This window comes from Hyperoodon ampullatus (genome assembly GCF_949752795.1).
Source record: "Hyperoodon ampullatus genome assembly, chromosome: 5".
NCBI lineage: Eukaryota > Metazoa > Chordata > Mammalia > Artiodactyla > Ziphiidae > Hyperoodon > Hyperoodon ampullatus.
This window is the reverse complement of record NC_136918.1, coordinates 1,324,367-1,337,211: the sequence shown is the minus strand read 5'-3', so window position 1 is coordinate 1,337,211 and position 12,845 is coordinate 1,324,367. Positions and strand designations below refer to the sequence as shown.

The following is a 12,845-nucleotide window of genomic DNA, read 5'->3' as shown; positions in this document are numbered from 1 at the left end:
CACATTCACTGTCATTAATATTAAAGATATACTTAGAAATATTGATGGGTATAGAACAAAAATCGTCAATCCCATATTATTTATAACAGCAAAGGATTTGGAAATCATTCAGATATAGACATTTAGAAATTGGTTGAATAAGTATTTGGTGGACTATTATGCAGCCATTGAAAACATATTTTAAATGAATACTTCATTACCTAAGAAAGTGCACCAATTGTGTTCGATACTTGAAATCATAATAACAACCGTTAACATTTATAGACTGCTTATTATATGCCAGGCAATGTTACTAGCGCTCAAATTCATTTAATTCTTATAATTGACAATTTAGGAGACTGTATAAATAGCAAGACTTTAATCTTAGAAGTTGGTCCCAGGGACGTTTACCAAAATTAGATCTTCTTTCTTAAGAAAAATTGTAGTCTCCTAAGTTTGTCATTTTTTCAATCTTTTATTTATAAATGTATTTTTTTCTAATCTCAAAAATATTGTCTGCTCATAGAGAAAATGGACGGTTGATACCAACACAACATCATAACTCAGAAATTACGTGGTGGGTGCTGATTTCTAAGTTATGAAGCTGTAAATGATATCATTTATTTTTCATTTCTCTTCCAGCAAGTAATAATTTTATCACCAGAAAAAAAAACTGAACCTGTCCAGAGAACTGAAAAGGTTGATTTGCTTTCCCAATCCACAGGGGTCCTGACCACACCCTGGGGTGTCACCCAGCTTCCTAGGCAGGACCCCTCAGAGCTCCCTGGGCTCCAGAGCTGAGCTCCTGAGGAGTCTGGGTCCTGGGCTGCTCTGTGTTTCCGCCCGCCCTGAGCAGGAGGGGCCTGTGGGAGCAGCGGGTTGGGGCTTTGGAGAGTTGGGGGTGGGGGGTGGGGGAAGGCAGCACGTAACAGGTGCGTCTCAGCCTCACAGCTGGTGGGAAGACATCCGGGAAGGGGGCTTCACCGCCAGCCTCGCAGAAGCGCCGCGTGTCCGGGTGTCAGAGCCCAGCTGCAGGGGTGGGGCCCTCCTTACCGCGACGGAGGCGATGCAGCCCTCGGTGGTCTCCTCCGCAGTGCACTTCAAGATGCCACCGCTCAGGGCACTCCACTCGTCACACTTGGCCTTCTCGTGCTGGCCCACTGCGCACCACATCACCCTCTGGGGGTCTTCTGTCCCTAGGTCTGGTGGAGAAGAGCCAGGGATCCAAAGGAAGCCCCCGGATGGGGGAGGGAAGGGGGGCGGTTAGCGCCACTGTCTTCCGAGCGGCTGCCCAACAGCAGACTTGGCAGCAGTGTCTCATGCCCATGTCACCGCTCATTCCTGCCTATCACCTCCCAGGAGAAATGGCGAACTCGGTTCCCAGAAAGAGCAGTGAAGGCAGAGCCAGCACCCTCCTGACCTCCCCTACTCAGACGTCACCATCCCACCACATCAATCTCAGTGGCTTTTGGTAGATGCTCCATAACTACTGGTTAACTAAATGAAGGGGGGAAAAAAAGGAGAGAAGGAAGGAAGGAAGAAATAAACCATGGGGAGCCAAAGGAAAGCAGGCACTGGATTAAAACCCTCTGAAATTCTAGCTGTGCTCCTGATGGTGGCAGAGGCTGTGTTCCCACTGCAGTTTAGGATAGGCTATTTTCCCTGTCAAACAGACCTACTGCAGGGTGGGGCGACCCTGGTTCACACAAGGGAGCCAGGACCATCATTACTTCAAGTTGCCTGTAATCTGAAGGTCTTTCAAAGCCTTTTGTGACCCCCTAATTCAGGCCTTTTCCCCAGCTCAGCAGAAAATCCTTGCATGAACCCAATGCAGGTGGTAGCTCCCTTGGGCCCTGCAGCCCAGTGAAGGTTGGGTGAGGTGAGGCTTGCGGGCACCAGGAAAACCTCCATGGCCACACCCTTCCCCATGCCCAAGCTCTCCAGGTCCCCCCCAGGACCTTACACACCACTCATTAGATGCTGGATGGCAGAAAAATACTCGTATCCCAGGTATAGCTTGGCGTCCATCTTAGGTGGGACTCTTAAAAACCCAAGGGTGGCGTCCGTAAACAGCAGGTCCTTTCCATGAGGAGAGCCAAAGAGCTGGAATTCTGCTGACTTGTTTTTTCCAAAATTCTCCTGTTCAAAGGATAAAAGAAACAGTGAAGGAAGGAGGCTAGCATAAGGAAGTAAAGGAAAAACAAACCCCAAACCAGACAAGGAGAGCCGAAAGCGAGAGAAATATGAGCGCCTGAGACTAAAGACCATGCCAAGGCCCTCCAAAGTCCCTGTGGCTCATGGGGTTCTCAAATCTTCTCCAGCAAATCCCAGCTTGTCTGCTTTGTGGGCCTCAGGGAGACTGCCAGGTGCTGCCCCCAGGTCTGCATAAAGGGAAATGGTCACCATGGGCCAGGCAGCTGCCCAGCTCCTATGGTACATTCCCATGGGGCAGTCAGTGATGGTGGCCTTGCTGCTGGCCATCTGATTGCCCCAAGTGGCTCTGGTGGGCTTCATCCTGGAGCGGGTGGTGATCCAGGACCATCAAGCCTGGAGATCAGAAGTCCTGGGCGCATCTGCCACCCCAAGCCTGCCCCTGAAGGCCTTCAAGCAGTCCCTTCCTCTTTCTGGCCCCCCAAAAAACGAAGGGCCCTTTGTGTATAACTCCCGCTGACTGGCCCAAAGCCGTTCCTGATGGTAGCTGACGGTAACACCTACCCACACGTTCTTTGCGACGTCTGTCTGCTTTTTGCTTTTGCAGTGGCTCTGCATGTTGCCTTCTCTGGCAAACCCCACATTTCCTTGGGGTGCCCACAGCTTACCCCGGGGCCCAGGAACCTTTCCAGATACGCCCTGCAAATCATTCCCTTCAAAGTACATAATCCATGTCCCTAAGGTTGTGCCCTCTGGTGATTATCTGTGTGTATAATGTGCTCACCGTATCTTCCACAGTCGTCTGTGAGTGACCCAAGGGCAGGTCTGTGTCTAGTTCATCTCTGACCACCCAGTGCTGAGCAGAGGGTGCTGACAGAGATGGGACGGGTGACCGGATGAGGGCGGGCTGGGAGAGTGCGCTGCCAGCGCAGGACACAGAATGCTCACGGCCGAGAACCTGCCGCTAGGGGTCCCCACCAATGGGATAAGAGGGGAGCACCTCATGGAGGAACAGCACCTGTAGTGTAGCCTGAGGACCTCTTTACAACTGAGAAGAATAAAATGGGGCAACAAGGGGCTTCTGTGGAGTCTTTGGCCCGTGGCGTCGATGATGCCAAGGGAGGGAGTTTTATGGCCACTGCTGCCCATCACGTAACCAGACCGAGTACTTGTCAGTGAAGCGGAGGACGTGTGGTGTGCTTCCCGCTGTGCTGGACACCCACAGTGGCTAGAAGGGAGTGAAGGAGAGCGCCCCAAATCCAAGCAGGGACCCCTACGCAGGAGGGGAGGGTGGTGGGCGGGGCTACCTGGGCCAGGTTGAGAAGCTCCCAGATCAAGTCTTCCTCGCCGCCCACGCTTCGGGCCACGACGGCGTGGGAAGGGACCCGGGCCAGGTGGCACCTCTCGTACTCGTCCACAGGCGCCCGGGTGTTGTCCCTGCAGAGCAGCTCATACGCGTCTCTGTCAGCCTTGTCAGCTAGGTTCTCTGTGGAGGGAAGCCCACGTGAGCCGCCGGCAGGCAGAGCAGGAGGTGTGGTCCCTGCCCCTCCCAGTATCCCAGATTGTTCGGGGATTTGCTGAAATAACTTTCTAAGCCCAAGATGGAGCCGCTCCTGCCTGGGATGCCACGTCACCACGGAAACTTAGATCACTTCCTGTGCCTGTAAATGTTCTGCTTGACCAGAAACGCAGCCTCTCCCGTCAGCCAGGCCCCCAGTGCCAAGCCAGCTCTGGACTCCACACTGCCTTCCTTCCTCCTTCTCACCCTTGGCAGAGTGGCCCCAGCCAATCAGATATTATCTATTTTTCTCTCCGTTGTCCTTTACCCTCTCAAAGCTTCCTGCCTTCTGCCCTTTTTGCAGTTCTCTGAATGGAGACTGCCCACTTCAAGAAGTGTTGAAGTCTGTATCACCTAAACTGTCTTCTTTAATCATTTTCTAACAGCCTGAGGAGGACTAAAAGAGAATCTTTTCCAAATACATTTTATATAGGTGAGCATGCTGAGCCCTCAGGAGGTGAAGTGACACGTTCTCACTGCAGAGAGACCCAGGGCTGGGAGGCATGCTGGGCCCGAGGCTCTGCTAACAAGGATGGTGACAGCAAATGTTTTCTGACTGACCTGAAGGCTCTCCAAGCTCTGTCTCCTTTAATCCTCATAACAACTGGGGGAGGCTGGAGATTATCCAGATTATCCCATTCTAGAGATGAGGAGACTGAGGCTAACAGGGTTAAGGGAACTCATCAAAGTCTGAGTTAGTCTGTGGCTGACACAGCGCTAAGCTAGGACAATCCAGGTCCCCCACTAAAGCGGCAACACTCCCTTGGGGGCAGACCCTGCTGGGGAAAGGTGGCAGAGAGGTTGAGGGACAGACGGAGGCCTAGGGGCCCAGTCAGGACACTGTATAGGTGCAAATAAGGACCGGAAAACCGTGTGAGGAAAACAGGCTCTTTGGTTCCCCTTGTCTAGGTATTGGAAGGTGTTCTAAATTGTGTCCCCCTAAAATTCATATGTTAAAGTCCTAACCCCCAGCACCTCAGAATGTGACCTTATTTGGAAACAGAGACAGTGCAGATGTGATTCGTTAAGATGAGGTCATAGTGGAGTGGGGAGGGCTGGGCCCCGGATCCAGTATGACTGGTGTCCTTCCTAAAAGGGGAAATTTGGACACAGGGAGGATGCATGTGAAGAGAGAGACAGGGATTGGGGTGATGTAACTGCAAGCCAAGGAGCAACAAAGATTGCCAGCAAACACCAGAAGCTATGGGAAGGGCATGGAACGGGTTCTCCCTCACAGCCCTCAGGAGGCACCAACCCTGCCAACAGCTTGACCTTGGAATTCTAGCCTCTAGAACTCAGACGATGAATTTCTGTTGCATAAGCCACCCAGTGTGCGGTACAGTTGGTCCACTATTTCTGCAGTGGATGTGGGTTCCACATCGGCAGATCAAAGATTTTTTTTTTAATTCCAGGAAATTCCAAAAAGCAAAACTTGAACTTGCCACACAGGCAACTATTTACATAGTATTTACATTGTATTAGGTATTTAAGTAATCTGGAGATGATTTAAAGGATGTGCATAGGTTATATGCAAATACTACACAGTTTTATGTAAGGGAGTTGAGTGTCGGCAGACGTTGGTATCTGCAGGGGTCCTGGAACCAACACCCCATGGATACTGAGAGATGACTGTACTTTGTTACGGAAGCCCTAGCGAACTCATATAGAAGATCTTAGGTTGATAAAGTCTCACGCTGAAGGGGAAGAAGTAGTACAGTTAGAGTCCCTGGGAAGAGTTCTGTGTTAATCGAGCACGTTGCAGAGAAAATACATTGTAAATCTTTATATTAAAAGAAAAAAAGTTAAACAGTTTGGTGATGTTAGAATGAAAAGAATCAATATGATCGAACATCTTCAGAAAGAAAGAACTTTTCCACCTCAGTCCCTCTAGGGCCCAGTGGTGGCAGCAGCTCACCATCGACACTCATTTACCCTACAGCCCAGTGGATCGTCTCTCAGAAACTTCTGCTTAAAAGACAATGAGGGATCTTATATAATAGTGGACATGTGACTTTCAGCAAAGGGAAATTGGGATGGTCTCAGACAATTGGTTGTTTTCAGAAAGTGAGGATGTTTTCAGTTCTCCAGGGTGAGCATTAGAAGATGCTACCCATTGGCCTAACTGTGCCAACTTGAGCAGCCAGAGGAAATAACAATGACGGCTATTGGGAACAACTTGATTCTGGGAGACAAAACCCATAGATGATGCCACAAATTAAAATTATTGATGATAAGATACACAGAATTGCCAAAATGCTAGCAAACCAAGTCAGTGTGTGATAATGAGGGGACAGTGAACTGTGAACAGCTGAGCAAGGGAACAAAGCCACTACACTTCTGCTCCATGTCAGGGAAAGACACCAGGCTGAGAGCAACCAAGGCCCCTGGAAAAAGTGAGGGCTCAAAATTCTCCTTGAGGTGGCAGACACATTTTAAAAAATGAACCTAGCATAGAATACACATCTCTTGTTTAAATATCCTAAGTGATACAAGTGTGTTCTGTATCTAATAGAAATTTAATTGGTTATAAAACCCAGAATCTGTAAACTGAACTTGTCTGAAATATTATTTTGTTTGTTTGTTTCTGATAAATTGCCCAAAACTCTGGAAGCTTTTTTTTTAAACATAGAAATACATCTTTATCCATGGTAGTAATGCTTTTGCAACAGATTTAATTATAGATGTGCTAATAATTTCTGAAATCATTATAATAATCTGTGTTTGTTTAAGGTGATTAAAGCATTTAGGAGCCCTTTATAATGAAGCATTCAGGAGAAAGTGATTAGATCTGAAACTGGTATTCCAGTGACTAAGAGAATCTGATTATTAAAACTTGTTTTGTTTTATTAGTTGGTAAGTAATGCTTAAATGCTCAGATTTGTTTGATAGATTTATAGACTGAACAAACTGAGCACTAAACAAAGTACAAATAGTGGAAGTGTTTTTTATACAGAAACTCTCCTATTTCATTAAGATCTTAGCACCACCCATCTCTAGATGTAAGGCAGCTCAGGATGGAATGAGTCCCTCTGGCCAGAGGGTGGCCCGCAGGATTCTTCCTCCGTCCGGCACTTACCAAACACCGTCATGTGCCTCACGAAGCTCACGTCCCCCACACCGTCCTGAAGACACCTGAGGACCAGGACAGCTGTGGTCAGGCACTGTCCACAGCACAGTCTCGCCCCTCCCCCAGTACCCCCCTCCCCAGGCTCTGCCCCGGCCACTGGCTCACAGGGCTTCACCCACAGTTTCCCGGGCTTCAGTCTGTCCTCACAGGGGTGATGGCCCTGTCTGAAGACCCTTTGAATCCCCACAGCCAAGCCCAGGTCTGAAGCAAGCATGAGCCCCCTAAGCTACATCCCAGGCAACTCTGGGGAGGGAGGATGCAAAAGAGGGACCCACCACCTTCCTCTTCGAAGGCAGCCAAAAGCAACAGATTAAAAAAAAAAAAAGGTTTAAAGCCTTTTACATAGAGGATAAAAACTCTAGACAGCCTTGGACTCCCGGCCAGTTTTGCTCTGGTTTTGAGCAGTAGCTATGTCTCTGGCAGGGCGTGGAGTATGGAGAGGTGCCTGTAGGCAGGGGGCTGAGAAGGAGGCGGGGCGAAGCAGCACGCGTCCCTGACACGGAGATGCTCAGGCAGAGAGAAGCAGCTGGTGCGGGTGAGGGCTCCTAGCCCTTGGCCCAGCTGGGAGTCCAAGCCTGTGTCCACGGATCCCAGAGACCTCCCTGGTCCAGACCCCCCCATCTGGGGAGACGAGCGGGGCTCCCCCACGGAAGACTGCCCCTCAGGACGGGCAGGAACGAGGGTGGGCCGTGGGAGGCCCTCGAGACCCTGCGTTTCACACAGACACTCTAGGTGGTCTGGGGCAGGCCCCGTCCACTCCCTGTGCCTTAGTTTCCCCATCATCAGAGTGAGGAGGAGGAGCACGGGGGCCCCACTCACTTGAAGGCCCCCGAGTAGCCGAAGTACGGTTCGTGGTTGGAGCAGGCGCACTTGTCCGTCCCTTTCCCCGCACACAGTTGGCACAGTTTGGGGAAAGCCGTCTGATCCGCACAGGGCACGCAGCTGCCCGCGAAGAACTTAGCCGCTGCTGCTCAACACGGAGACACACGGACCTCAGGGCATGAGCTGGCGGGGCCCCTTGGTCGTGCATGCGTGTGTGTGTGTGTGTGTCCGTATGTGAGAGCCCAGGGGTCTGCATGCACTGCCCGGGACTGTCATGAGGAAGTCGGTGTGCAGAGGTGGCCGACAGTGCCCGGGTCTGAGGGCGTGGACGGCTCACGCGTGGGCCCGGGGCTCCAGCCCAGGAGAAGCTTCCCAGCCTGTCCCCTGCAGGGCGCGAAAGCTGCTGAGCTGCACTGACCCAAGCTGCAGCCCCAGCACCACTCACCTGGTTAGCTCACCAACACGGAGGCTCGGGGGTGGTGGGGGAGGCCGTAGAACTCTAAACACGCAGGAACCCCTGACAGCCCTTCCTTATCTCAGGACGTGGTCCCACCCACCCCTCTCCTCTTCTGATCCAGGGTCTGTGGTGGCTCCCGGGGATCCCTCTTCCAGGAACTCATGGGAGGGGGGTGGATTAACTTGCCTCATGGGCGCGGGGCTGTACCAACAGCCGCATCATAACCGCCCAGACGGACGTCCCACAGCGTCTGACACCGGGGCAAGCAGGAACCCCAAGAAAGGGCACACATGGCCAGAGCTGTGGCCCAGGCTGCAGCACCCCATCTGACCTCTGCAGCCCCAAACACAGGTGAAACATAAATGCTGCAGAGTCGGCAGGGCTCAAAAAGACACACTTTTGCAGAGCACAGAAAATTCCGCTGTCACCTTTCAGGGGCTGAAAAGGCACCCTAGGCTCACCACGGCTCATCGGAACTGAACAAGAGACTGGAGTACACAGAAAATCATAGCTCCGGTCCACTCATCCCCTCTCGCCTTCGTCCCAAGCCCTCACCCACAGCACTGAGGCCTGACTGCCGGCGGTATGGCGATCATCCCCAGCGAGCCTTCCTGGGCAGCTGGAAGGGAGTTCCCCTTTCTCATTAGCCTCCACGATGGCCCTTGTCAAGCCAAACTGCTGGGATTACCGTGAATGTGGGGCTGCCGGGAGCTCAGAGACCGGGGTTCCTTTGCTGAGAGAAGGAAGGACTCAGCTGCCAGTTCGCAAGGCTCGCTGGTGCAGCAAACCCAGACAGCGCACGTTTAAAGCAGGTTGTCCCCATCTTGGAGTTTATGAAACCTGTATGCCTGATGGTGATTGTAAGGCCCCGATAGAATCCACGTGGGTGCCGGGAGTAGGAGCCCTGCCTCGGGGCACCCCGTCCCAGCCAGCTTACCTTTTTCAACCAAGTCAGTGGGAAGAAGTATCCCGATGGGGATGTTCCACCCAGCAGACCATCCCAGGCCTGTGTGGCAGGACTTCTTGCCTTGGAGCTGGTTCAGCTGGAAATCGCTGCCCTTTTTCACCACGGCTACGACGTAATGGTGAGTTTGTGGATCTGAAAAGGAGCAGAGAAAACAGGGCCAAAGGAAGAGGCCACATCATTGCCACTAATCTTCCAGAGTGTGCGCAATGGAACTTGGGGGGATCCTAGGACCTGCAACATCTCCTGGTAAGCAGGCAGAAAAGGAAAGGGAAAGGCCCTTGATTGACAGAAGAAAGGAAACTGCCCCTTTTCAAGGCAATACACTTGAGTTCTTTTTCTGCACCAGCTATTACAGGGCCTGCAGCTCCCAGTCATTGAGATTTACTGTTTCTCCCCACGGGCTCTTCTCCCTTCTCTGTCTGCAGCCTGGACACGAAGATGAAGGTGTGGGAGGAAGGTATGGAGGGCATCTCCAGGGTTTCACCAGGGCCCTGCAAGTTGGACTCAAATTGAGACAGACCGTGCTCACACACACACTGGTGACACTCACGGACAAGTATGGCAGGCACCCCATTCTTCGACTCCCCAAACCCCATTCTTCAAACTGTGTTCTCTAGCACCTGCAGAGGACTTGGCACACGGAGAGGCTGTCCAGGTCTGTGTGTCTCCAGAGATGGGCGACCCCACCAGGTGGGCAGTGGACTCTGGGCAGCATGCCCCCTCTCACTCAGCAGCACCAGAAGCATTCCCATCAGGATGCTCAAAGTTCACAGCTTCCCAGAAAGAGCCAAGATCTCAGCCCCCATGAGTTAGCAGAGGTAACAGCCTCTCACAGTCTAAAGAACTCCAGCAGCTTTGTTCCCTGCAAGTGTAATGCCAACAGAGTCCCTGCCTCCCGCTGTGGCTGCTGTGTCAGAACAGAGACCTAGGTCCCCACGGAAGACGCACCATCTTTTGACCCGTAGAATTCTGCCACGACGGGCTTCAGGTTGTAGGGGGCCAGGCCTGCCTCAAACACCAAACCTCCATCAATGGTCACGGCATCTGCTTTGTTTGCCTGAAAGAGAAAAGGCTAGACATGAATGAAGCCCCTCACCTCTGAGGAAGACTCACCTAACCCTCTGCCAGGGACACTTGACAAGTATCGCCATGGATACTTGGTATGGCTCAGACCTCTTCCACTTCCTTAGTGTTGGCTCAAAAGCCTTCTCAGTGAGCCTTTCTCTGACTGTGCTCTTAAAACTACCACCTCATAAATGCTGGAAGCCCTCTGTTTCTCTCCTGAGCCCTTATCAACCATCTGACAAACCTTCATTTATTGTTTGTCCTCCCCTTTGAAATGAAAGCTCCACCAAGGTGGGGATGTTACTGTGCGGTTTTATCCTGCCAAATCCCAGCACCGACTGCCAGTAGGTGTCCAATAAATGTTGAATTGAGTGCATGAGTTGTAGAATATTTCCACCCATAAGAAGTCATGGTTTTCACTCTTGAGTCTGGATTCCCTCTTCAAGGATCTCTCAGCCAAGAATTCCTTTCTCCCTGAGAGAAATAGTAACTTCACAGCCTCTTCTCAAAAATGAGGTTGGATTATTCCCTACCCTTCATTTCCTCATGGAAATCTTTTTCTTTTCAACTGGAAGTTTGTACCTCTTAATCTCCCCCACCTATATCTTTCCTCCTCCTGCCCATCTCCCCTCTGGCAACCACCTGTTCTCTGTATCTATGACTCTGTTTCTGTTTTGTTATATTTGTTCATTTGTTTTGTCTTTTAGATTCCACATATAAGTGAAATCAAAGTGAAAGCATTTGTCCTTTCTCTGTCTGACTTACTTCACTTAGCATAATACCCTCTGGGTCCACCCATGTTGTCACAAATGGCAAGATTTCATTCTTTTTTATGGGTGAGTAATATTCCATTGTATATATACACCACATCTTCTTTATCCATTCATCCACTGATGGACACTGAGATTGCTTTTGTATCTTGGCTACTGTAAATAGTGCTTTTTATTCATTTCTTAATTGACATTTAAAGTAATTTAGCTTTTTATAAGTTTAATGCTACATCTCTGTATACTTGCCTCCCTTTGCCCCATCTCATTTTTTCTTACATATATTTTACAATGTGTATTCATATGCAAGTATATGTATACATATGTATATACATATATCAAGTTAGTATTCTGTTGGTTGCATGTATCAGAAACCAGTTTAAGAAGAGGAGGGATTTAGTATAAAGGTAAAAGACAAGAAGGCCACTAGGCCTTGTGAACACCATCAAGGTCAGAAGCAACAAGAATTGTCACAGGTTTCAGTCCATCCCCATGGGCTCTAGCTCATGACTGAGGTTCTAGATGGTTCTCACTCTTTCCTGCTTTGCACACATCTTCCCCCTCTGGACCACCTCCTCCTCAAGTTCCAGTATCAGATGCAAAGACAATAGTCTTACAGACATCTCTTAACCAGGTCCCACAATTGCATAAGGTCATATATAAATATGAATGAACTAGAGAAAATAAATAAATAAAGGTTGTGTACATCTTTATGACCCTTACTGAATATTTCCAAATTTTTCTCCAGGAATGATGTAGAAATTTATAATTTCTAATGCCCGTAGCAATGCATACCAATTTCACGCAAAGCTACTGGCAAGAAATACTATCATTTAAGAAAGTTTATCACATTACGAGATATAAACTGCTACCTTAAGGTGGTTTTATTTGCATCCTTTGATTATTATAAAGGATGAACATTTTCCCTTCCTTACTTGTATCGTCTATTAGTTGTAATTTCTGTGAGTAGTTTGTTTATAGCTTGTTATTCTTAAGCATTTCTTATAAATTTAAATGACATCTTTATATAGCTTTTACACTATACTGTTTCATTATAGCTGATGTCAATATATTTTTCTGTATGCTTAGAGCTTTAATTTTTTTTCCTTTGTCAGAGATTTAAAATTTTTACATTTGCAAATTTGTCCACTTCTGTGATTTATCTTTTTATATCTATCTACATTAGTCAAATTGAGTCAAGCTGGGAGTTTATTTTGGTAAATGGATTAAAAATCTCACTTGATTTTATCTCTAAATGGCTATCCAGTTGCCCAACTAAAGAACCCTTTCTCAGACATTTGTTTGGAAAGTATGCCTTATCCTACAATATCTAAATCTATGTGTATGTAACCATTAAGCCTAGGACCATACTGTCTTAGTGTTGGACATTCATCATAGTTTGCATCTACATCATATCATGTAGATAATTAGGTAGATGGACGTATAGAAAGCTCGGAATATGTCTGAATTTTGTTCTCTTCCAGACCTTCTACATCTGTCCGAGGACCCTGTTCTTTGTCATACTGTTATTAAATATGTTATAGCTTCAGGCAGCCCTCAGCTACTCCTCCGCTCATTTTATTTTTCATAATACTATTTTATATTCTCACCCATACTTCTTCTTAAGAATTGTAAACTTATTTTACTGACTTTTTAAATTTTATAATATAATTTTGATAACAATTATATTAAATTTATGAATTAACTTTGGGAAAATGAGCACATATATGAAGTTTAGTCTTCCTGTCTGGGAATATGGCATATGTTTTAATTTATTAATAAGTACTGTTCATTTGTCTCAGACTTTTGTATTACATGTATAATAATCTTGCGGATCTCTCATATGATTTTTTCCCTGCAACATTTTTCTGTATATCATTTTAAATGTAAATGAGATCACAATTTGGGGTTATTTTTCCCCAACTAGTGACTGTTGATATATGAAAATGACA

At 48.4% G+C, this 12,845-nt stretch overlaps 1 protein-coding gene across 1 annotated transcript in view; it reads right to left on the bottom strand.

Moving 5' to 3' along the window:
• The window catches only part of LOC307054040 (inhibitor of carbonic anhydrase), a gene marked incomplete at both ends in the record, with an annotated part of 40,328 nt that overhangs the window by 16,975 nt on the left and 10,508 nt on the right, over positions 1–12,845 (bottom strand). Inside the window, 7 exons of the mRNA XM_079705541.1 lie at positions 1,033–1,175; positions 1,947–2,118; positions 3,438–3,616; positions 6,765–6,820; positions 7,635–7,782; positions 9,032–9,193; positions 10,010–10,118. Of these exons, the coding sequence (XP_079561667.1) occupies positions 1,033–1,175; positions 1,947–2,118; positions 3,438–3,616; positions 6,765–6,820; positions 7,635–7,782; positions 9,032–9,193; positions 10,010–10,118 (969 nt within the window). The remainder of the gene's footprint in view (positions 1–1,032; positions 1,176–1,946; positions 2,119–3,437; positions 3,617–6,764; positions 6,821–7,634; positions 7,783–9,031; positions 9,194–10,009; positions 10,119–12,845) is intronic.